Raw genomic sequence first — 26,115 nt, 5'->3', positions numbered from 1 at the left:
CTTGAAAAGCACTAGCACTGGCCCTGAACCTAGACCCTGAGCCCCGAGAGGGGAAAACATGTGTCTCTCCCTGGTTCCCTATTCAATACTGGACACATCTAGGTACCTGGGAATTGTTTAGAACCAATTCTCTAAAAAAAAAAAAAATTTAAAAAAGGGGTTTCAAATGGGGGTCAGCTCAAATAAATCTGTAGCCTCTGCATCATTAGGCTATGGGACTCTATGGCAGTAGTCTAGAAAAGGAGATTCAAACTCACTAAAAGCTACATGATAATCTATGAAGCCAAAGAAACCCGTCTATGAAACCAATCTCGTGCCAGGGTGTTTGCCTGCCAAGAGGAGTAAAGGGCCCTTGATCTCTCTAGCTCAGGCAGCCCGGAAGAATCATACCTGCTCTGTAGTTTGGTCTCTGGATAAAATTCTTCCCTACCTTAAACAAACAAAAAAAAGAGTAAATGTAATTTAATAAATTTTAGACTTAAACTATTAACGTGGCATAATTTATGGAATAATACGGATCAAATACTGTATAACTGAAAACCATATATAAAGCAAGTTACTATCATCTTGGAGAATAGGCTCAAGACGTTTCATATGGGGGCAAATGTGTACAAGCTCCGGAGACAAACACAAGAGAAAACGGGAAGCAAATCACTGTGCTTCCCTAAGAGCAGGTTTTCTGCTCTCTAAAACAGAAATAATGCTAGTATCTACCTTTGAAGTTTCGTGAGAATTGAGGCGGTGTATGTTTTCCATTTCCTCTATTCCCATTCTCAATATTAATAGATTGGTTCCTTTTCTGCTCCCATCATGGGCTCTAAAGTCAGACTTTTTTTTCATTTATGTATTTACTATGTATACGGTGTTCTGTCTGTATGTATGCCTGCAGGCCAGGAGAGGGCACCAGATCTCAATACAGATGGTTGTGAGCTACCATGTGGATTCTGGAACTTGAACTCAGGACCTCTGGAAGAATAGCCAGTGTTCTTAACCTCTGAGCCATTTCTTCAAGCCCTAATGTCAGACACTGAATACACTAGGACAAGCACATGGTGGCAGGCAGCATGGGCCTGTGAAAACGCTCTGGGACACAAGTCACTTTAAGCATCCACGCCTTGATGTATACAGGAGAATACAGTTGGTTCACTGACCTCCTGTCAACTATTGATACTAGCCGTTCCCAGCACGTAGACCTATCGCTAACCCCTTAAACTTAGAAATGAATGGTACGTCCAAAGCGCGGATCTTAACAAAGAAGTTTGACAAGAGATAATGTGGATGTTTCCAGAGGTCCGTGGCAAGAGCGTCGGAAGAATAAATGTGCTGCTGTAACTCTGTTTTCCAGTTAGGATGGAATATCAGCCTGAACGGTGGAGTAGGAAGGGGCCGATGTGAGAAGACGAAACGGTAGCCTTACTTTTCGGAAGATGCAAAGAGCACTGAGCCTGTTTAGACTTTGACCAGGCCACAGCGTCTCGAGGAGGGCCGGCCAAAACGCCGTGAAATGGGCCCAAACCCGAGAAGCGCACGCGCACTGAAGTCGCAAAGCCCCTCTGGGTCGGCTACCTTACGTCAACGTCTACGTGGAAGACGTAAGGAACGAGGGGTGGGAGACGCCGGACTGAGTCACGTGACATGTGCTCCGGGCGTTGGCTCCTCCCTCCCGAAGATGGCGTCCCTGCTGCAGTCGGAGCGGGTTCTCTATCTCGTCCAAGGAGAAAAGAAGGTTCGGGCCCCGCTCTCGCAGCTCTACTTCTGCCGCTACTGCAGCGAGCTGCGATCGCTAGAATGTGTGTCGCACGAGGTAACTGGGCCATTCCGCGGAGACTGCGCACCGGGGCGGGGGTGCTCTTCCCTGTCACTGCGGCTGGCGGGAAGTTCCGCCGGGAGAGGCGGGGGAATCTTGTATCTAGCTTTCCGATTGGCTAAGTGCCCCATCATTCATCTAAGTTTGCGATTTCATTTGCTTGTAAATTGTCACTTAGGAAAGGGGCGGTCCCGGGTGGGGCTGAGCAGAGCCTCTTGTTCTAGAACTGCCTGTAGCTGGACCGGTTTGCCCCGGACTCTGGGGTCCACTATGGGACTTGAGAATTGAGACCCGAGAGATTGGTCGGGGGCTGTCTAGCACAAGCCTCTGAAAAGCAGAGAAAACTTTTCTCATCGTTAGTGGAAGGAGGGCAGCCGTTCTCGCTCGTGGCCCTCCCTTCATGGAAGGCCTGACCCTCCGTTAACCAGAACCGGGCCCTGTCCAAACAACTGACCCGGTTTCCTGAGCCAGGCCAACGACTGAAGCGAGAAGGCTGGGATAGGTTGACTTGAGTAGAAAACGCATAGGGTAGTCTGTGGTCAAAGCAGCTCAGAGTTCTCTTCCCGGGCCCAGATGGTCATTGAAATAGAATTGTTCAGTTTGAAAATTAAAAGGCACCTAATAAACCATCCCAAACCTTTTGCAGCTTTTGACAAAAGTTGTTTATCTACTGCACTGCTGTTGGGAATCTCACAGTCTGGTGGAAAAACCCACAGAAATGATGGCAGCTTTATTCTGTATTTAGCTGTGTGGCAAAGGTTTTGCATAATCTTTCCAGATAATGAAGGCGGAGGCTTGGGTTTGGGAGGTTTTGGATAGGGTGGGGAGTTGTTGAGTCAGGGTCTCATGTAGCCCAAGCTCGCCTCAAGCTTACTGTGTAGCCAGTGCTGGCCTTTTAACTCCTGATTCTCCTGCGTTCACCTCCCAAGTACCAGGATTATAAATGTAATCCACGATGCCCAACTATTGAAGGTGCTTGTTGTTGGAAAAAGGAAAAAAAAAAAAAAAGAAGCCGTATTGCGGTGACCCAGGCTTATAATCCTAACACTCAGAAGGCTGAAGCAAGAGGAACACTGTAAATTCAAAGCAAGCATGGGCTGCATGGTAATTTCTAGGACAGTCGGCTACAGTGTGACTTCTCACGAGCTTTCTCAAGGCTCACACCCCTCCCCCAAATGTACAGGTTAAGAAGCAATCACAGAATGTTTTCCGTAGGTCACAGAGTCACTTAGAGGTGGGAAGGATGATCTGTATCAGAGACTAAATCCTGGGAAAAAATACTTGTGAAAATATGTCCTGTAGTGTGATTCTTATCTTATTGGGGATACTTTTCAGAATATTAAGAATGGTTAAGACAAAGAATATAAGAAATCCAGTCCTAGTTATACATACTTACATATTTATGCCATGTATGCGATTTTTCTTCAAGTTTGCATTAACACTTTGTGTGATAGCTAGAATTGTGTAATTATCAAATCAAATCTACTTATTATATAAAGTACTTTTTATTTATTTATTTAGTTTTTCAAGAAAGGGATTGTCTGTGTAGCTTTGAAGCCTATCCTGGAACTTGCTCTGTAGCCCAGGTTGGCCTCGAACTCCCAGAGATCCACCTATCTCTGACTCCCAAGTGCTGGGATTAAAGGCATGCGCCACCACCCAGCATAAAGTGCTTTTTTATGAGATCTTTTTTAAAGAAGCAGATCTAATATTTAGACTGTGTTTTGAGTAAAATACAGTAAGGTTATTGTGTTGTTCAGTTTGTTATTGAAAAAGTTTGTGTCTGGGGAACTGAAGAGGTGGCTCAGCAAGTAAAGGCTGAGTTGGATTCAGAGCCTATGTGGTGGAAAGACAGAACCCTTTCCTGGGAGCTATGCACACACACACCGTGAGTTGAGCTATGTTGCCTACCTGCAGGCCACCTCCCTCCTCACATGGGCACAAAACAAATGTAAGATAAATAAATGAAAATCTCTCTTTTGGAGACTGAGGTCATGAGTTCAATCCCAGAATCCCAGAACACACATACATAAAGCTAAGCACTGTGACACATAATCCAGGCCAGCCAGCTTTATCTACTTGGTAAACCCCAGGCCAATGATAGACCCTTTCTTGTAAAAGAAAAAAGCGGGGAAATGGCCAGGGGACAGGGCTTGAAGTTGTAGCACCTGAGAGTGTCCTCTGATGTCCACATGCATGCACATACAAAAAAAAAAAAATAAGAAACAAGTCTGTAATTGGCTGGCTATCACTATGTAAATTTTTATATATCCTTAGTAAATATATCACTAATGAGAAAACAATGTTTTTAAGGGTTATCTTACTTTTTGTTTGTTTTGTTTTGTTGGTTTTGGTTTTGGTTCTTTGAGAAGGGTTTCTCTGTATCTTTCGAGCCTGTCCTGGAACTAGCTAGCTCTCGTAAACCAGGCTGGCCTCAAACTCACAGAGATCCACCTGCCTCTGCCTCCCCAGTGCCGGGATTAAAGGCATGTGCCACCACCGCCCAGCTAAGAGTTATCTTACTTTTTTTAGAAAATGTAATGTTGAATGTTTTGCCTGCATGTATGTCTGTGCACCATGTACATTCCTGCTACCTGTGGAGGTCAGAAGAAGACTAAGGGTGAGCCACCATGTGGGTGCTGAGACTCTAACCCCAGTCCTTTGCAAGAGCAGCAAACGCCCTTCATCACAAGCCACCTCATCAGACCCAACTTAATGTCTCTTAACAAAGGGATTGCTGGGTTATTATAATGAAATCAAGCCAAACTCGATGGGAGGCTGTTAATCACAGCTTTACATTTGCATTATTAATTGATTCATTAAACCATAGAGTTATTCATTTGGGAGCTTTTGCCTATCAGATAGACAAGTCTCAGACAGCTGACACATAAACCTTGGTGATAGGGAACAGAAAATACGAGAAAGGAAAAGGATTAAGAGAGAAAAAATGAAAACCATCAACAGACAGGTAATTGCTTAGTTGGAAACAGTCCAGGTGTTTTTGTCTGTTTTCCCCAGGTCAGTAATTTCTTACCTTCTGGTGAGGTGCAGCAGATTTTAATAATGAATTTCTTTTTCTCTGATATCTTTATTTCTTCATAGGTGGACTCACATTATTGTCCCAGCTGCTTAGAAAACATGCCATCAGCTGAAGCCAAATTAAAAAAGAATAGGTAAGAACTGAACAGAACTTTCTGTTCCCATTTGTTATTGGTTTTGTGGGCACTGAGGCCAAAATAGGGTCTTATTTCATAGACCAGACCTCAAATTTTGTTTTTTTGAGACAGGCTTTCTCTGTGTGGCCCTGGCTAGCCTAGAGCGCACTCAGTAGACTAGGCTGACTTTGAACTCAAAGATCCACCTGCCTCTGCCTCCCGAGTGCTTAAAAGGTGTAGGACACCACTACCTGACGTTAATTTTTCAAGTCAGGATTTCTCTGTAGCTTTGGGGCTTGTCCTGGAACTAGCTCTGTAGACCAGGCCGGCCTCGAACTCACAGAGATCCACCTGCCTCTGCCTCCCAGGTGCTAGGTTTAAAGGTGTATGCCACCACCGCCTGGCTGTACTATTGTTGATGAATAAATATGCTTAAAAAAATTAGACCTGCTGTGGTGGCACATGCCTTTAATCCCGGCACTCAAGAGGCAGGTGGATCTCTGTGAGTTCGAGGCCAGCCTAATCTACAGAGCAAGTTCCAGTACAGCCAGGGCTACACAGAGAAACCCTGTTTGGAAAAACAAACAATGAAAAGACTAAGGGCTGGAGAGTTGATTCAGAGGTTAGGAACAGTTACTGTTGAGCAGTTTCTTACCAGTATAGTGCCATAAGGTATTTTGGTGTGTATATTTTCTGCCTCTAAGAATTTGTTATTTCTTGAAGAAGCTTGGTTCTTTTTACTGGAGGATATTAAGAACTAAAACCCAGCACAACATGGTGACACATGCCTTTTTTTTTCCGGCTCATGCCTTTAATGCCAGCACATGGGAAGCAGAGGCAGGTGGATTTCTGTGAATTTGAGGCCAGCCTGGTCTACAGAATGAGTTCCAGGACAGCTAGGGCTACACACACACACACCAAAACAAAACAAAACAAAAACAAAACAAAACAAAAAACTGGCTGCTAGATATGTTCTTTGCTCCTAGCTACTGCTGCGTTTTTAGTTGTGAAAATTCTTGTTTCCAGCCTTATTCCTGTTCATTTGTGGTTGGGAGCCACTAGTATTTGTCTTTCCTGCTTCAGGAAGTAGCTCCTGAGAATTAGATGCTACCTTGTATGCTTTCTGTACATTCATGTGTCACTTAGCTTTTCAAGTGAATCTGTAAGGTGGGTGGTATTATTTCTCTTATTGAAGACAGCAGTTTATTATTACAGTAGATGGTCAATATTGTGGAAGACTACAGGTGACATCTTGATATCCTTGGGCTGTGGGAGTACTGAATGCACCGGGTGTGTGTGGTTGCTCATAACTGTAATCCTAGCACTTAGAGCCAGGAGCCAAAGAATCACAAATCTAAGACCAGTCTGAGCTAAATAGACTTTGTTTCAAACAATCAGCAAAAGACACCAGGGTCTAGCGCTCCCAAGGGAAATGCTACACAATGCATCCTAGGAGATAACAGAAAGCTAGTGCCCCACTCTGACTAGGCCTCTTCCCTGGTGTCTGTTCCCTGCTGGTGCCCCACTCTGACCACGCCCCTCCATGGTGGTGTGTTTCAGATCCCTGGCACAGCGGTCAAACAGTAATTTTCCAAATCCAGTTTCACAGTTGTTTATGTTGTTGAGACTGAATTTTCTGTCACACAGTACTCTGTCCTCTCTAGCAGCATAAACTATGACATATGCCTTTTCCTTAAAAATCTGTGTCCTATATAGGCATTAAAATGTGGAATCTTAGAAAAGTCTACCTAGAAACAGTAATTTTTCTCTGTAGAGGAGGTGGAATTGGGTTCTGATTTGTTACAAGCTTTGCTGATAATTGTTTTGTTTTGTTTTTAAGTGAACATATAGTACTTCTTAAATGCTAAACTTGGTAAAAGTACCAGGAAAAAAAAATATATTTTTCCCCTTGAGAATCTTTGAATTTCTAACATTTGGACCATGGTTTCCTAAACCGTGCATTGTGACCATGTAACTAGATGTGAGCACGTTAAAAAGTTGACAGCGGTGAAAGGTTTCTGAAACAAAATCTAATTCAGAGAGCGGTGAAAGGTTTCTGAAACAAAATCTAATTCAGAGTCAGACATGTAGTAACTGAGGTGTTTATGGTGGCGCGTGCCCATGTCCCATTGCACTACCTCATTATAACCTTGGCTCTGAACACAGCCTGTGTGTGGACTTGGCACTCCTGGTGCCGCAGTGAGTGCTGCCTAAAACAGTTGAGACTGTTATAGCTGATGAATTGGAGTTTTTTTCAACACATGTAAAGTTCTTTGCTATAATACAAATATATTAGCTTGATCATAGACAGCAAAGGCATTTTTCTACCATCATTCCTCAGCATGTATCAGATTATAGTTCTTTGGATTCTATTGTATAAGAGTGTTTGCTTTTAAAAGTTGATTTGAGTTGCTGACTTAAGCAGTATTATTATTATTATTATTATTATTATTATTATTATATAGAGTTAGGGAAGAGTAAACAAAAACCAAGTCTAAGGAAACCTGCTACTTTACAGGCTCAAATTTGAAAACTTCATATATATACCAAAAAAAATTCATTGAATGCATTTTGGCTTGGGATTGGAACAGAATTTCCAGAAATTTCTGAAATTGCCCTAAACAGACGTCTGTCATTTTATATTATGTATTTAAGTAAAGTATTGGCAATTACAAAATATCAGCTCTGAAAAGCATTGAAGATTCTCCAGCATTATCAACTGTTTAGCAAAGATTTAATTCATTATATAAAAATAAGCAAGCACCTTTATTAGCATACAAATTTGCTTTTTTTTTTTTTTAATTGGTTTTTTGAGACAGGGTTTCTCTGTAGCTTTGGAGCCTGCCCTGGAAATCACTCTGTAGACCAGGCTGGCCTTGAACTCACAGAGATCCGCCCTCCTCTGCCTCCTGAGTGCTGGGATTAAGGGCATGCACCACCACCACCCAGCTGCTTCTACCTTTAATAAATGGCAAATTACATGTATAACAATAAATTGTTTTTAAATTTTTCTTGATTTATTAACAGTAAATGTTTTATTTGTATACTTGTTTTACAAAAATATATCCTAGAGATTATGTGAAAAACTTCTCAAAAGTCGAAAAAGTTTAAGAGACCTTGAATGAAACCAGTGTGTAGCACATAGCAGGGGCCTGTAAGTATTAGTTGAATGAATGGTTGTGTTTGCCGTGTCACAGATGTGCCAACTGCTTTGACTGTCCTGGGTGCATGCACACCCTTTCCACCCGGGCCACCAGCATCTCCACACAGCTTCCAGATGACCCAGCCAAAACTACCATGAAGAAAGCCTACTACTTGGCCTGTGGATTTTGTCGATGGACTTCTAGAGACGTGGGCATGGCAGACAAATCTGTAGGTGAGTGTACTTGAACGTGGGGTTTGCTCTGCCATCAGTGCTATAATTCTCCATAGATTATCAGCTCTGTATGTGCTGGACTGTAGAACCTAAGTTGAGGACAGTTGTCAGTAAGTCTTCTGTGCACCCATAGCCTCATATTTATGGATCATAGTTCCTCATCTTGGACTATTACTATTCCGTTTTCTTAGAGTTGGTAAAGTAACTTTTATGAATCTAATACTACAACCAAACTTAATACCATTTATTTTAAAAATATTTATTGAGCTAGGGATATTGTTTATAAAGCCCTGGGTTCAATTCCCAGCACTGCATACACCAGATATTCTAACTTGCATATGTAATTCCAGCATTTCATAGGTAGAGGCAGGAGAATCAAAAATTCAGGGTCATTCTCACCTGCCTATGGAGCTCAAAGCCATCCTGAGCTATGTGAAACCCTACCTCAAAAACAATTTTTTTATCTGAAATTTAAATATCATGGACAAAATTAAAAATGATAAATTTAGAAAAGCAGACTTACTAATAACAGACTAACCAAATTGAAGAACCCTATAGATCAATTTTTAGGAGAGTCAGAAGGAACACAGAAAAGGATTTGAACGGGTCTCATAGCTGAAGATAAAAGTAATCATCTTCAAAGGCATTCATTTAGCTACAAATTAGGAAAATGCTATTCCTCAAATATTTTTTTGAATCTAATTGTATCATGTTAGATACAGGCTAATTCTCAAATACTGTCATCTTGGAGAACAGTTTGATTACCCCTGTTTACTTTTATTTTTTGTTTGTGTGTACATGCCTGTTTGGAGGCCCAAGGACAACTCTGGGGAGTTGATGCGCTCCCCATTGTGGGTTTTGGGGATCGAACTCAGGTCCTTGGGCTTAGTGGCAAGTGCCTTTAATTGCTGAGCCATCCTGCCAGCCTTATTTATTTACTTTTTGAGGCATGTCTCACTCTGGTAGAAAAGGATTAAATCCCCTGAACTGTAGTTACAGATGGTTGTGAGCCACCGTGTGGGTGCTGGAAATGAGACCTGGATGCTCTGGAAGAGTAAGTAGCCAGTGCTCCTAACTTCTGAGCCTTCTCTCCAGCCCCTATTTATCTATATGTTATGCATTTGGGTATTTTGCCTGCATGTGTCACATTCATGCAGTGCCCATGAAGGCCAAAAGAGGGCGTTTGATCTTCTAGAAATGGAGTTACAGAACAGACAGTTGCAAGCCTCCACATGGGTGCTAAGAACTGAGCCCAGCTCCTCTGCAAGAGCAACAAATGGTCTCAACTGCTGAACTATCTTTTAGTTTGTATTTTATTTTGTTTTTGTAGCCCAGGCTGATCTTGAAATGTTGATTCTTGGGTCAGCACCAGGCCCCCTGAGTATGCATTAGGGATTCCAGTTTAGTGTTTTTACAGGACTCCCGTGTGTATGGACAAATGGATCTCTGATTATTGTGCCTTTTCTTGGGCTCTTTTCCTTCTGCTTATTTATTTTGTCCAATTCTAATGTGTTAGTTTTTGTTTTACCTTATTATACTTTGTTTTTATTATTTAAAAAAATTAAAGAAATGGTGAATCTTGTACCTAAACCTCTACTGATTTGGGATTACAGACCTGAGCCACCACACCTGGCTAGTGTGTATTTTCTTTATTATCTGTCACACATACAGCATCTTCAGCAAAATATCTACAAGTCTTATCCCTTTTTTTAGAGACAGGGTCTCATGCCCAGGCTGGTCTTGAACTCCTGTTCATCTCACCTCCACCTCTTAAGTGCTGGTATTTTAGACACATAACTACCATATTGGGTTCCTTTTGCCCACTTATTGTTCCTTGTGTGTGCAGGTGTGTTTATAGTTTGTTTTCCTGCTGAAGAGACTTTAACCTAATCCAGCTTTGCTAAAATCTACTCTGTATACTTATAGACATGCAAGTTTTTCACCCTCATTATATTTAAAGAAATAATGTTATGTTGGGCTTGATAGCTTAGACCTGTGATACTAGCTACTTGGGAAGCTGAGACAGGAGGATTACAAACTCTCAGTTTTCCTGGGATACAGAACAAGGCCATTTTTGGCAACTAAACAAGATTATGTCTCAAACATTTTAGAAACAAGATTGGTGAGATGACTCGGTGGGTAGAAGCGATTGCTCTACAACTTGACTACCTGAGTGTTTAAAGGGCTTGGAATATAGCTCAGTGTAGAATATGGGCAGAGCCCTGGGTTCAGTCCCTAGTATTGGAAAGAAAGGGAAGGAGAAGGGAGTGGGAAAGAGAAAAGGTGTTTGTGTTGCTCTTCAGTTGTGTTGGTCCGTAAGTGTTCTTTCTTGGAAATTCTGTTTTTAATTTATGTCCTACAGGTGACAATTTTGAAACTAAAAAGATAAAATTACTGTTCAATGTTTATTTTCTAGCGAGTGGCGGTTGGCAAGAACCAGAAAATCCTCACACACAACGGGTAAGTACAAGAACATAGGCCACAGAGGAAGAAACCAGAAAGGCAGTGGGTGTGGCCCATTCCTAGAAGTGCCTATATCTGTGCTGTGGGTCAGTTACTCACAGAGAGGCTTGAAGTCGGTGCCACTTCTTCTCTCTTGACTGAAAACACTTGTAGTTGTGTTTCAGAAGAGGATTGAAATAACTTTTGTTTTCTTCACATGCCCCACAATAACTAATAAAAGTTTCGTTCACTATCAGACACTCTTAGAAATACAAGCACATAGACCTTTCAGTCCTAGAGACGCTAGTAATTTTGAAGGTACCTTTGGACCAGTAATGACTTCCTGCAGAAGCATGATAGAGCATTTTTGCAGTGTGTGCTGCAGTTGGCTTTTTAACTACATTAGAACAGTGTGAGGAACTGATGATCGGTTATCAGCATGCATACTATACTGTCCAAGTGAAAACTAAACAGGAATTTACAGTTTTCAACTATAACATCAGCAATGTATAGTGTGTAGTATGGGTTGATACAGGTTTCTGGAATTCTTTGTTGTGTGTACTTCATAGATGCTCACCTACAGAAATGCATGTATATATGAACAAGTACTTGCACATAGCTATATGTGTTCATGTGCGCACGCGCACAATCTTTAGCATGTCTGATAGGAAAGGGAAAATTCTCTCCATGTAAAGTAGAAACTGAAGTAAGTAATGTGAGGGAGAAATTGGGCCTTGTCAACATTTCTTGGAAATTTCAACTAATGAGGTCATCGTGAGCATTGTGCTGCTGTCTGGAGATGCTAGACACAGAGGAGAAAGAGTTGAAGCAGGCGAGCAGTCTGTAGGTGGAGGAAACAAAGCAGATAGTAGCTGAGAGAGTGAAGTGGAGTGTGGTATCGGCAAATGGAGAAGGGTGTTGAGGGTTGACCTTGTAGACCAAGAAGTTTGGGAAGCCTTTAAATGTTTAAAAATAAGGAGATGACAGGATCACCTTAGTGTTTTTTTAAAAAATCGATTGCATGGGCTGGAGAGTTGACCTAGTGGTTGAGAGTACTGGGTGATAAGGTCTTGAGTTCAGTTCCCAGCATCTACATGGTAGCTAATTACACTCTGTAACTCCAGTTCCAGGGTGTCTTAGTTTGGTGTCTGTTGCTGTGATAAAGGCCATAACCAAAAGCAACTTGGGGAGGAAAGGGTTTATTTTATCTTCAAATTCTCAGGCCACACTCTATCACTGAGGGAAGTCAAGGCAGACTTGCCCTATGGCTTGCTCATTTTGCTTTCTTATACACCCCAAGACCACCTGTACAAGGGGGGTACTACCCACAGTACCAGAAAGCTGGATGTGGTAGGCAGAGAAGTATGGAGCACATCCTCTCAACTCTTCCATAGCCCGTGCATCCTCTGGTTGGATGTGAAGATTTCATCCCAGTTCTGAAAACGCTGTAATCAGAGAAAACACTGTGGGTCCTCCCACATCAGTCATTCGTCAAGAAAATGCACTACAGTCTTGCCTACAGGCAATCTGGTGGAGGCAATTCCTCCTTTGACATTTCTCTTCCAAGATAACTCTAACTTGTATCCAGTAGACAAAAATCTATCCCAACCAGGACATAAGGGATCTACCACCCTCTTCTGGCCACCACAGGCACTACACATATGTGATTCATAGACATACACATAGTTAAAACAACCATGGACATAAAGTAAACCTCTTTTTAAAAAGAAATATTTTTGCTGCTGATTAAAAAGGACAAGAACGACACCAGAAGACCATTTATATCCTCTTGTAAGAAATGTTTAAATACCTTTTAGAACATTTGTTCTATGCAATGAGGTCCAGCCTTTGAAAAGAACAAGGTAGGAGGTAGGTGTGTTAGTAATGGACAGAGAGGTAGATCAGATGTATGGGAAGTCCATTATACTTGGAGTGAAAAAGAATAGATATTTTATTCCCTTTTTCATGAAAAATAAAGTACTTTGTGGTTTGGAGCAAGTTCTATATCTGTACATGCATATTTTAAAATGTATCATATACTTCTTCTAAAGTGTGTCAGAAAGACATAACTGGTAATAGTAGGTACCTAATTGAAAGGAAAGGCTACCTTCAATCAAAGGATGAGGCAGAGTAATGTTTTATTCTGTATGTTTGTATGTTTGAAATTTTATACTGCTTTATGATGAAAAAATGAATTAAAAAGTGACAGAAGGCTGGTGTGGTGGTCAGTGACGTGCAGAGTATGTCGTCTGCGGATGTGAGGATTTCATTTCATTGAGGGAAAATTCCCTTTACAGGAAAAGGAGGGAAAAAGTAAAACTTGCCCACTTCATAACTTTCCTTGTTTCTTTCCTTGTTTCTTTTCTTGTTTGTTTGTTTGTTTGTTTGTTGAGACAGAGTCTCTTTGTGAAACAGTTCTGGCTGTCCTAGAACTCGATTTGTGGATCAGCAGACTGGCCTCAAACTCGCAGAGATCCACCTGCCAAGTGCTGGGGTTAAAAGCATGTACCACCACCACCTGGCTCATTTTACTTTTAGTCAATGCAATTGATTGATTTTGTTAGTCTTTTCTTGAGACAAATCGAGTCTTTGATTTCTTACAGATGAATAAGTTGATTGAATATTACCAGCAACTTGCTCAGAAGGAAAAGGTTGAACGAGATCGCAAGAAACTGGCACGACGTAGGAACTACATGCCTATGGCTTTTTCGGTGAGAATTTGGCACAGAAAGATACTTTGCAAGGCCTGAAAGGCGTCAGAATAGTGGCCATTTCAGAAAATGGCCGGTGTCCTAGATTTCTGTAGTTGGTATCAAAAACAGTTTCTCACATACAGATATGTAAGCCCACGGCTGTGCTTTTGTGTGTCATTAATTTTATTTAAATTCCTTGTGTTTTAATAGGGGCATCTATCTTTCATTCTTCATTTTTCCATTTCATGTTTATTTCTACTAAAAGTTACTGCTTAATTTTTTAGGGTATACAAACTGTTGAGTGCTTTTGCGTATTACAGAAAGATAGAAAAGACAGTAGTGGGGTGGTAGATTTTATTTTGCCTACCATAGCAATATTCCTCTGGCACCCTGATTTCCCAATTCTAGTCCCTTACTACTTACCACACCATCCTCAATTGTTTTGTTTTGTTTTGTTTTTTGTTTTTCATGACAGGGTTTCTCTGTAGCTTTTTGGAGCCTGTCCTGGAACTCGCTCTTTAGACCAGACTGGTCTCTGCCTCCCAGGTGTTGGGATTAAAGGTGTGCACCACCACCGCCTGGCCCCATCCTCATTTTTTTCAAGATGGAAATCACTGACACATGCACAGTATTTGTGGTGGTGGCGGTGGTGGCACTGTTGCTGGGGGTTGAACTTAGGACCTGGCCTCTGTAGGCAGGCACTCTCTCTCTGACTACATCCTGAGCCTTACACAGTGTGTTTGTGTGGTTCAATAAGCAGAGCCGCGCACAAGTGGAGTTGTTGGTAGATATGGTTTATGGATGTCATTTTGTGCTGTTTATAATTACCAAACAGAAACAAGGATTGGGATTCTGAGGGGTTTTTTGTTCTCTCCCCAGTTTCATTTGTTCACATAGAACAGTTTCTTTTCCTTGTACCTGCTTGAGCCCTAGCATGTTGACAGTGGATAAATAACATGGTGTGACATGTCAAGCACTGTGCTAAATAAATAATGTATATCATTTTATTTAATTGCCACAACAGTTCTGTAAGGTTGATAGTATTCCCCCGTTGTACACTTGAAGAAATGAGATCTGGAAGTTTAAATAACTTGTCATACTGCATCTACTGAACAATTAATTAAGCCACTAATGACATAATGACTGGTAGGATTCATATAGAAATATATAGATTTGAGTTTAGTTAAACATTAACTAAAGCTCCTACACTTAACCAAAGTACATGAATGTTCCCAAATTCTCCAGTGGCCTGATCAGCATATCCACGCCTACATATTAGGACAGGACTTGGAACTAAATGCTCTATCCTTCCAACCTTCCCATATACCTGCCGGCTATATGCATTTGCTTTTATCTTATGCTTCATTTTTTTTTGTCTCTGTTGTAACCTGCTGCTATTTGGGGGCTCTACAGCAACACACTATTCATGTAGTGGTAAGTTCTCTTTTATGATTCTTGCTAACCCTGAAGAAGTTAGCAGATGGTCATTATGTGTCTTAGATGCTTCACATAGTTCTTGCCTGAGCCATAGCTTGGACGTTCTTAGACTAGTGTTAAAAGCTTGTGTGTGGTCCACTTTTACTGTCCTACTGTAGTTTTGGTCTCTGTGTTGCTTATTCTAGGAATAGACTAGTAATGTGGGTTACAAATAAAGTAGATTTTGAGTAGCTTTTTGGTCTTATTACCTTTGGTTTTATTTTAGTTTTTGCTTATTCCCCGAAGCTTCTCATGCTGTCCTCCCGTTTCTTGCCTTCAGTGAACAGGATGTATCAACTGGCCTTTCTAATAAGAATTTCTGAACTTTGTTTAGGACAAGTACAGTCTTGGAACCAGGCTTCAGCGACCACGAGCTGGTGCATCCATTAGTACACTTGCTGGACTTTCGTAAGTTTGGACATTAAGTAACTGAGAACAGCAGATAACAGAATGCATGTTTAAAGGGGTATCGAGGTTTTTTTTTTAAACTACCAATAGGAAAAAGAGTCTTAGACTTGAAAAAGACCCAAACTGTAAGATACTTTATGTTAGAGGATTACTTCAGTCTTTGATAAGGACTTTGAATGGACCCTTGGGAAATTATGACTTCTCATTTTTTAGCCTTAGAGAAGGAGAAGACCAGAAAGAGGTAAAGATTGAGCCAGCTCAGGCTGTTGCTGAAGTGGAACCTCTGCCTGAAGACTATTACACACGACCAGTGAACTTAACAGAGGGTAATTTCATACATTCTTCTGTTCCTGCTCTGTTCTCTGGCTGTGTATGACTCCAGCATGCCTCAGGACTTGAGATTCTTAATGGAATCTCTAGTTAAAAGATGTATTGAAAATAAACTGATAAACTCATTTAAAGAACTTGAAAATATCTATCAATACTGTTCATTTGGGATATTGCTTCAGGTAGCATATTTCGTTGCCTGCGTACAAGTCTGATTTTAAAACTGACTGTGAACTAAGCCTGATTTCTGTCTTTCTTGCTAGTGACCACCCTTCAGCAGCGCCTCTTACAGCCTGACTTCCAGCCAGTCTCTGCTTCACAGCTCTATCCTCGACACAAGCACCTTCTGATCAAACGATCCCTGCGCTGTCGGGTAAATACTCTTTCCTGTAGAGTTGCCATTTGTCCAGGAGAAAAGCAGATAGGGTAGACATGAGTGATATCTGGCCATTGTGGTAAATACAGAAAGCTCAGAAAGCACACCAGATGTTCGGACATTATTTTAAATGATTTCAGTATAAATTCAATCCTGATGACTCTGAAAGTAGCTACCGTTGTTGTTCCTGCTCTACAAATATGGAGACTGAAGTATCTGAAGATTGAATGCATAACGTAAGCCCATAACAGAAAAGGAGAAGAACGTATGGCTTTTAGGGTATACAAATTAAATAATTTAAGAAAAATCAAGAAAAAAGAAAAACCATAAATTTAACTTCTAGGAATGTACAGAACAAACAATAGTTTCTTGGGTAAATTGTAAAAACAAAATAACAAAATGGAAGGAGGAAGTCTTTTAGATTCCATCCTGTGATGCTGTAGACTCTCTATGATGATGAACTCTACCATGCTTTAATGATGCAGTGTGGTACCCACTGGTTACACGTCACTGCCAAGTGCTTGAAATGTGAAGTTAGTTGAGAAACAGACTCCTAATTCGTTTAAATAACCATATATAGCTAATGTTATCAAATAATGCATCTCAAGATTGAAGTGATTTAAAGATATGCCAGCCAAGCATAATTTCTATACTTAATGAAGATCCTGATCCAGACAAAACATAGATTTAAAACTTGTATATGGGGGCTGGAGAGATGGCTCAACAGTTAAACGCATTGCCTGCTTTTCCAAAGGTCCTGAGTTCAGTTCACAGCAAACACATGGTGGCTTCCAACCTCTGTAATGAGGTCTAGTACCTTTTTCTGGCCTGCAGGCATATACCTACACAGAATATTGTATAAATAATAAATAAATAAATAATTTTTTTTAAAAAAAAAAGCCAAGCAGTGGTGGCGCATGCCTTTAATCCCAGCACTAGGGAAGTAGAGGCAGGCGGATCTCTGTGAGTTTGAGGCCAGCCTGGTCTACAAGAACTAGTTCCAGGACAGGCTCCAAAACTACAGAGAAACCCTGTCTTAAAAAACCAAAAATAAATAAATAAATAAAATAAAACTTGTATACAAAAAGAGCCTAGGGAGGCAGGGAAAGGGGAGAAAATAAAAATTTATAAAATCCTAGGAATTTAAACATTAGCAGGATTTCTTTATATTACTGAAGTAGTAGTCTTTTTTAGGGATAATGTTTTTTAATATTCTCATCTTTTTAGATATGCATGCTAAAACATGTATGGATGAATGGCCTAATGTCCAATAGTGATCATAAAAATAACTAAGAGTGTAGAACGAGCATATAGCAAAGCTTATTACCAGGCTTAGATGGTTAGATGTGAAGGCACATACCATGAAGCATGATAACCTTTGATCCCTGGAACCCACAAGGTAGAAGGAGACAAGTGCCCATACTCACACTGATTAATTCATTAAATAAGAAAAAGAATGTCCAACTAAATAAATTGAACAAACACCACAACTCATTTTTATGCTCATTAGAAACAATACAAATACAAGAATTCAGAGAGAGTTTAAGTGCAGCTAGAGCTGGACATGGTGGTACATGCCTATAACCAGCTCCTGGGCATCTGAGGATCTTCACTTCAAGGCCAGCCTGAGCTGGAACAGCCTGGTACAGCAATAATACCCGGTCTCAAAATGCCAAGGGCTCAGGGTAGAACTCAGTGTTAATTTAACAGTGGTTACTTAGTGCACACAAAGTCCTGGGTTTGATTTGCATCAGAAAAGAAGAAGGAACAGTGGAAGTTGTACAAACACTAAGTTTATTTTTCTATTTTTCATTTTCAAGACAGTGTCTTACCATGTATCTCTGACTGTCCTGGAACTCATGAGACCAGGCTGGCCTTAAACTCTCAGAGGTCTGCCTCCTGAGTGTTAGGATTAAAGGCATGTACCAGTGTGCCTGACTGGTCAAACACTGATTTCTTTTTTAAAAGGTATTTTACTTTTTTTCCTTTCTTTTGTCTTTGGTTTTTTAAGATAAGGTCTCTCTGGAGTCTTAGTTGTCCTGGAACTCGCCATGTAGATCAAATTCACAGAGGTCCGCCTGTGTCTGCCTCCCTAGTGCTGGGGTATAAGGGTATACACCACTATGCCCAGCGTCGTATTTCACTTTTACAAAGGCTCAGCTCACAGATGATATAACAGTCAAAATTTATAAGTACCAGATAATAGACTCAAAGTACACAAAGCAATATTTGAGAAAATAAATAGACATATAATTTGGGGCTATTTTGACATATATTTACCTTATATGAACAACATAACATAACAACAGAACACACATAAGTCAGTAAGGAAAGATTTGAAACCTTTAACTAGCAAACCTGACCAAATAGATGTGTATACAAAACGTTATACCTAACATCTGTACAGTCTAAACAGAACACTCTAAAAATTGACTGTATACTGGATAATAAAGAAAATCTCAGGGGCTGAAAGATGCCTCTGCAGTTCAGAACACTTACTGTTCTTGCTGAGGAGTTTTTTCCCAGAGTCCATATTAGGCAGTTCAAAACCACCTGTAATTCCAGCTGCAGAGGATTCAACATCTTCTTCTGGCCTCCAAGGGTACTTGCACTTACCTGCACATATCCAGACACTCCCATAAACATAATTAAAAATTAAATAAAAATAAATTTTAATATCTTTGGAAAATTAAGTTGTTAAAGTGTATCATTTGTTTATAATGTAATTAAGTTTAAATTGGTAATGCTTATATAGCAAAACTTATATGCTATAAGTAAAGCCATCCTTAGATATATAGATGTCTGTGTAGCTATACAGAGTTACAGAAATAGTATTTACACATAAGAGAAGTTAAAGTAATAATATCTTAGCATCTATTTCCAAAAGTTATAAAAATAGCAGCAAAGTAAATTCAGCAAAATAGAAGTAAAAGCAGATATTAACTATATTAAGGAATTAAATAATGCAGAATACAAGGGAAAAATCAAAAGTTGATTCTTTAACAGACATTAATAAAAGTAAATGTTAGTATGTAAATTAATACAGATTTACATAGATGTTGGATATAGAATACACTACTAATACAGTAATAGCTACTCAAAATAAGCAGTTATTTTTTTCTATCAACTTTGCACATTGCATAATATTGATTATTCAAAGTAATATACTTGTATGGTATATATTTTTAAATACAAAAGGCAGAGTAAGTTTGGCAGTGTTGGTGCATGCCTTTAATCCCTTTAATCCACAACAAAGGCAAGTGGATCTCTGTAAGTTCAGGGGCCAGCCTCATCTTCAGAGTGAGTTCCAGGATAGCCAGGGCTGCACGGGAAACCCTGTCTCAAAAAAAAGAAAAGAAAGAAAGGAAGAAAGGAAGGAAGAAAGAAAAGAAAAGACAATTTAAAAAACATTAATGTTTGATAATTATGGCTTACAAATCACTGGGGAAAGACTAGACTATGAGATTTTGCTATGTGGCAGGAAAGCATATAGTTCAGTTGATGGTGCACTTGCCTGATATGCATGGGTTCAATCCCCAGTACCACAGAAAACTGGATGTGGGCTATGTGCCTATAATTCCAGTATTCATGAATAGAAAGAGAAGGTTCATATAAGTTCAGGGTCATCCTCAGTTACATATCAAATTCAGGTACATGAGACATTATCTCAAAAAAAAAAAACAACAACTTTTTTTGACTAGAAAAATTGGAAACATAAAAGGCAAATAAGAGGAGAGAAAATTAGAATTGTTCATATATGATTTCCAAGTAAGGGATGATTTCACAAACAAGGCAAGCAAACAACAAACACTGTACTGTACAGTTGTACTTCTACCACAGTAACAGTAAAACTTGTGCTCATATCCCACAGAAAATCTGTAAACAAGATGCAGAGACTGAGAAGAGTCGTTCATAAGGTGTACGGATAATGAAGGATATCTATCTAAAATGTATACCTGACTCTAGAACACTGCAAGGGGAGGTATAATATAAAGCAAGGCTCGGGGCACATGCCTACGATTCCACTATTCTGTATGCAAAAGCAGAGAGTGGCATATTCTAAGACCCTCTGTCCAAAACCAAACACAGGGTAACCCCGTATAAAAATAGCGAGTGACTGTGGCAGAGAAAATTCCTGTAGTTAGTGAGCGTGAAAGATACTTGAACTTAGGTGGGGATGACAGCAATGTGTATTAAAACTGCTTCAGGATGCCATTTGATAGTCAGCAGAAAGCAGAAATTAGCAGCTTGGGAGATCTATCAAAGTAGCAAATTGCTTTCCCATTGATCTACACTTAGGAAATTTTCTTACTCATTTATGCATTGGAAATTGACTCATGTCCAGTATCATTGCTGCTTTACTTATAGTCACGAAGTGATTGAAATATTCTAAATATCTCAGTTGTCTGGTTAAAGTTACAGAAATTATAGTGGAACATTAAATATGAGGTTCCTATGTGTGCTAGGATAAAATTCCAAGATTAATGTAAAATGGAAAGGGTAAGAGAAGGTATAGACTTCGCTTTTGTATTGTGAAAAAAAAAAAAAGGTGATGCCTGTGCACTAATGTGTCTAGCCTGCCCTGTGCAGATTGGCCCTGCAAAGAGACACAGGAACACACTGGTAATGTACTCTGTATGACAGAAAAGCTTTGTACTACTTAAACTTTTTGTTTGCTTGTTTGTTTGTTTTGTTTTTTGAGACAGGGTTTCTCTGTAGCTTTGGAGCCAGTTCTGGAACTAGCTCTTGTAGTAGACCCCCCTGCCTCTGCCTCCCATGTGCTAGGCTTAAAGGCATGTGCCACCACCGCCTGGCTTAAACATATTTTTTAGCCAAGTTATATAGGTCTATAGGTCATTGGATTTATATCTTTGCATTCATACAGATGTCCGAAGTTACATAGGTTATTTCTCCATCTTTTGTTTCATTTTAATCATCTGTAGGAGTGAAAATTAACAACTGTGTACCTTCATCTGATGAAGTCAGTGTAGTGTTTGTCTTAAGTTGTAATGTACATTGTTTACACAGTTTCTAGCACTACAAGCTGTGATATTTGTGATGACCCAAATGTATTCTATAAATTTTGGTTATTAGTACCATAAATTCTGTTATAAAAGTTACAGACTTTGTGCAGGACAAAACATAAAATTCTAATAACTACTTTCTTTCTGCATTTAATGGTTCTGTGAATCTTCAGAGGGTATTCTTTCTCTCTGACATGTACTTTTTCTTTTAGAAATGTGAACACAACTTAAGCAAGCCAGAATTTAATCCAACATCTATCAAATTCAAAATCCAACTGGTTGCTGTGTAAGTATTTTGGGTTGTTGATTGAGGTTTTATGAATCTTTTTCAATGTGGCTTATCTTTTTTAAAAAGTCTAAAAAGGAAAAAGAAAAATTACATCAGGAGAGTCTTTCTGTTCCTCTTCTGGTTTTGAATTTAGTTGAACAGCATGAAGTCTCAAGTCCATCTGTAAATGTAGAGTCAGGGCTGTGCAGCCCGAAACCGTGGCACATCCTGGAGTCCCAGCCTCTGGAAAGACAGAAGCAGAACTATGTTTGTATCAGTGACAGGGTTGTGATGTGGTCTCTGATGATATGGAATTATAAAGTATCTCAGACTTTTTTTAATTAAATATAAATATATAGTATAGCAAACTGAAGAGTACTCTGAAATAACGTTCATTTTACTTTCTGGTTCTGCTAACATTTCACTGAATGAAATAAAGGTGATTAAGTTAGAGTTAACTCACTACTGGTTGTCAGTCGTTGTGTATTGAAAAAAAAGATGATTAGGCAGACATGTTGAGGGAGACAGCAGAATGGCTCCGTGGGTAAAGCACTGCTGGAACAAGCCGACAGCCTGAGCCCAGTCCCTGAGAACTATGCAGAAGTGGAAAGAAAGCCACTCCCTAAGCTCTTCTCTGATCTCCACGCACATAGACACAATAGTAGTTTATTTTTTTAATTTAACTGGGCTTTATGGCACACACCTTTAAGCTCAACACTCAGGAAGCAGAGGCAGGTGGATCTCTGAGTTTGTGGACAAACTGGTCTACAGAGCGTCAGTCAGAACTATCTGATAAGTTTTTTGTTTTGTTTGACATTTTTGAGACAGGGTTCTTTATTAACCAATGGTATTCACAGCATCCAGAAGGGAATCCCACATCAGAAACCAGCTCTTGTAGACCAGGATGGCCTCAAACTCACAGAGATCCACCTGCCTCTGCATTTCAAGTGCTGGGATTAAAGGCGTGCCACCACTCCCCAGCATGGACTAGACATTATTGATGGATTTGTTACCTGTATATATTGTATATAATCATTCTAATTGTTAGTAGAGCATGACACCCTTAATCTCTGGGTCGTGGGTTTAGGCCTCACGTTAAGCACCAAAATGTAGCATGAATAATAAAAACCCAGAGACAGATATTATGGTTCAGCCCGAAGATCAGAAAAGCAAAGCAGCCAAGCCACTAGAGAAATCTTACCTCTACTAAGGCTGGGCAACTGCAAACTAACCACTAAGCCTCTCTTTCCGTACATTTTATATTCCCTCTAGTGCTGGATTAAAGGAGTTACTCCCTAGTACTGGGATTAAAAGTGAGGCACCACCACCTGTATTTGTTTCTGCATTGATCTTGTGTAGCCCAGGGTGGCCTTGAACTCACAGATATTAATCTGCCTCTGTCTCCTAAATCCTGGGATTAAAGGTGTATCACCATTTCCTGACCTCTAGTGGCTTTAGCTTTGCCTCTGGTCTTCAGGGAAGATTTATTTATTAAAATACAAATAATATACCAACCACTACATGACAGAGTTGGAGTGCACACTATGGTAAACACTTGTACAATACTTAGAATATTGCCTGGCACACAGGAAGCACTGTGTGTGTGGTAGGAATGAATTAGTGTTTACAGCCATACAGAATGTTAGTTAATGAGACTGGATCTTATAACAAGCTACCTTAAAAGTGAAATAAATGAGATTTCCTCAAAATAAATTTATAAGGAAAACATATGATGTGATACACACAGCTATAAACCCTAACCCAACTCTGTATATATACAGGCTGAAGTCCTAAAATTTCAGACAGAATCATTGCTAGTCTGGTTTTGTGTCTCTTACTGTGGTGTTACAGGTCTTTGATTTTCTCTTAATGTGTTCTAGTTAACATTATTGTTATGCTAGTTCATGTGTGGGTTTTTTTTAAGGTAAATAATAATTTCAAGAGACTTCAGTGAACATTAATACATGTTTTTATTTGTTGGTAGCAATTATATTCCAGAAGTGAGAATCATGTCAATCCCCAACCTTCGCTACATGAAGGTTAGTACTGGATTTATCGACACACAGACTTGATTAGAGTCAGTGGTCTATGCATGTCTGAATATGGGCTGTTGTGTGTGTAGAATGGGATGCCATAGGGAAGGTTCAGGGAAAGAGCAGTTTGAAATGATAAAGACTTAGAGACTTTGTCTCTTTAAACTGTGATTCTTGCTAACAACATGCTGGGTGTGTGAGAAGCGGGTTACACAGTCTGTAAAGGTAGAAGAGTGGAAAAAAGAAAGACAGTGATACTGGGTACCATAGGCAACTCTTGTTGCCAGTAGGAGCTTCTCTGTTGATTCAGATATGTGTGCACAGTACCAAGAGTTGGCTCGGTTCTTCTGTACAATAGCCCTGTTCTTCCATGGGGTTGTCTTCTGTGCACTGATGAATGATTGACTGTTCTGCAGTGGCCACTTTGACTCTTTGCCTTCAGACTGCTCATGGAAAGTTACAGAACCCCTTTATTTTACCAATCTCAAGTAGTAAATGGCCATATTATCAGGTTTTAGGAATCTTAAAAAAGATTTTATAGTTTTAATATGTCGTTTTCCTTCTGCCCTTGATACTATTTCTGAGTAGCCTATGACTACAATGTTTTATTTTGGTTTTTTTGTTTTTGTTTTTGTTTTTTGTTTTTTTTTCCTTTTCATTCCCTAAGCAACAATTAGAGGGACAAGAACTGCAAACTTTAAAATAATCATTTAGATAATAAACCTTTCTCAGAGTTTCTAGGCCTAGTAACTAGAATATGCTGAGCTTCTTTACTGGATAGCCATTCCAGAAGGTATGTTGCTAACACAGAAATAGAAAGATCAGTAACCATTCTTAGGATGCTCTGGTGTAGGGGAACAAGAGGTCTGGTTGCTCCAGAGAAAAGGGAGTGATGGTGTGAATCAATTTTTGTAACACCTAAGAAAGTGGGCCGTAGCGGGAGTATGGCACCTGTCTGAAAGATGCTTTTCTTATTCCCCAGGAGAGCCAGGTCCTCCTCACTCTTACAAATCCAGTAGAGAACCTCACCCATGTGACTCTGTTGGAGTGTGACGAAGGGGACCCTGATAATATCAACAGCACTGCTAAGGTAAGGGCATTTGTCTCCTCGGACAGACCCTGACATTGCCTCAGTGGCTCCATTGTCCATGGCTTAAAATAATCCACACTCTCGTTTCTATGTGTGATCCAGTGTCCTGATTTTATCTTGTCCTCAAACACACAGTCACTCTCTGTCGAGTCTCATTATTCTCACTTGGTCTCAGCCGGAATCTTACTGCCTGACCTCATTCTCTTTAGTACTTCAGTCCTTCAACTTCATCTCAGCCCATCACCTGTGTGCCACCAGACCCTTTGTCCTGCATCAGCTGCTCAGCCTGCTGATCATGTGCAGCTCTCTGACTTGAGGATGAAGTCCAACTTTTTTAGCACAGCTTCTTGGTGATGACTGCTTCCTGTTCTTCAGTGTGACCTTCCTTCAGTGTGACCTTCCTTCAGTGTGACCTTCCTTCAGTGTGACCATCCTTCAGTGTGACCTTCCTTCAGAGCCTCAAATTTAGCATTTGCAGGTGCTGCTACAGGGATGGCTGCACTGATGGGTGTAAATGTTCCTGCTGGGGAGTTCCTCCTTCCTGCTCTGTCTCCCCAATGTACGCACTCTCCCCATTCAGTTTAGTACTCATTCTTGAGGACTCATGAGATGTTGTCTCCTTTTGGAAATTGGCATCTCTCCTACGTTCCCACACTTATATAGAGCACAATAGCAGTGACTAAATAGTAGGATAATTTTGACCGAATAAATGAAATGCAGCTTTTTTATATTTTGCTGCTCAGAGGTTGATGGGATTCTTTTAGTTTTGCATATATGTATGTATTTGTATGTCTGTACGCTGTAACCACATGCTTTGAGGTTAGAGTCAGTTCTCTGCTCTACCACGTAGGTCCAGAGGAACTAACTCGGGTTGCTGGCCTTGGTGCAAGCACTTTGACCCACTGAGGTATCCCACCAGTTAAGTTGATGGAAATTTTAAGAGAATTTGATGTAGTACCAACTCATAATCCAGTGTGATACTCAGCAAGTATTTATAGAAGGAATGCCTGTACCTCCAGTTGTTATTCAAAGAGTGTCAGTAGAGAATTTCCTGGTGGGTTTTTCTTCTGCTTTTTAATGATTTCATTCACTAGCATCACCTCCAGAAAGCAATGACATTTGTCCTCACATTTGTTTTTAAGATTAACAATAATAAGTAGGTCTAGTTGAGCAAAAAACATAAAAGTCTGGAGTGTGGTCTCTGGTCTCTGAGATAACAAGGTATGAACCAGTTATGATATAAGAATCTAACCTGTGTTCCAGAAGCATAAATATAAATACACCCAGGGTTCAGTGTCAGAAAGTCTTGTGTTTTTAGGAGGGAAAAGAGTAAATTGTTTCAAATATGCCAGGACTTATCTTAAAAATAATAGAACAAAGGGCATATGCATTCCCCTTTTATAGTAACACATTAAAATAAGAAAGGGGGCTGGAGAGATGACTCAGCAGTTAAGAGCACTGGCTGCTCTTCCAAAGGTCCTGAGTTCAATTTCCCAGCAACCACATGGTGGCTCACAACCATCTATACTAGGATCTGGTGCCCTCTTGTGGCCTGCAGGCATACATGTATATATAATAAGTTAAAAAGAAGAAGAAGAGAAAAGATGCAGTGCAGCCCTGTGTCAGAGCCTGGTTGAATT

The 26,115-nt window shown here is 40.1% G+C and overlaps 1 protein-coding gene across 2 annotated transcripts in view; it reads left to right on the top strand.

Annotated features, from left to right (window-relative positions):
* Window positions 1-1,622: 1,622 nt before the first annotated feature.
* Dctn4 (dynactin subunit 4) overlaps window positions 1,623-26,115 on the top strand; it is a 28,594-nt gene continuing 4,101 nt past the window's right edge. The window contains exons 1-12 of one of the 2 annotated variants that reach the window (XM_048419171.3): window positions 1,623-1,804; window positions 4,910-4,980; window positions 8,160-8,338; window positions 10,755-10,798; window positions 13,384-13,491; window positions 14,887-14,907; window positions 15,284-15,357; window positions 15,571-15,683; window positions 15,948-16,057; window positions 21,297-21,370; window positions 23,337-23,391; window positions 24,368-24,475. In XM_048419171.3, the coding sequence (XP_048275128.3) occupies window positions 1,670-1,804; window positions 4,910-4,980; window positions 8,160-8,338; window positions 10,755-10,798; window positions 13,384-13,491; window positions 14,887-14,907; window positions 15,284-15,357; window positions 15,571-15,683; window positions 15,948-16,057; window positions 21,297-21,370; window positions 23,337-23,391; window positions 24,368-24,475 (1,092 nt within the window). In that variant the 5' untranslated portion in view covers window positions 1,623-1,669. The remainder of the gene's footprint in view (window positions 1,805-4,909; window positions 4,981-8,159; window positions 8,339-10,754; window positions 10,799-13,383; window positions 13,492-14,886; window positions 14,908-15,283; window positions 15,358-15,570; window positions 15,684-15,947; window positions 16,058-21,296; window positions 21,371-23,336; window positions 23,392-24,367; window positions 24,476-26,115) is intronic. The other variant, XM_048419172.3, reaches the window with a different exon arrangement.

This window comes from Myodes glareolus, chromosome 13 (genome assembly GCF_982192425.1).
Source record: "Myodes glareolus chromosome 13, mMyoGla1.1, whole genome shotgun sequence".
In the NCBI taxonomy this organism is placed as follows: domain Eukaryota; kingdom Metazoa; phylum Chordata; class Mammalia; order Rodentia; family Cricetidae; genus Myodes; species Myodes glareolus.
This window is presented reverse-complemented; position numbering and strand designations above follow the sequence as displayed.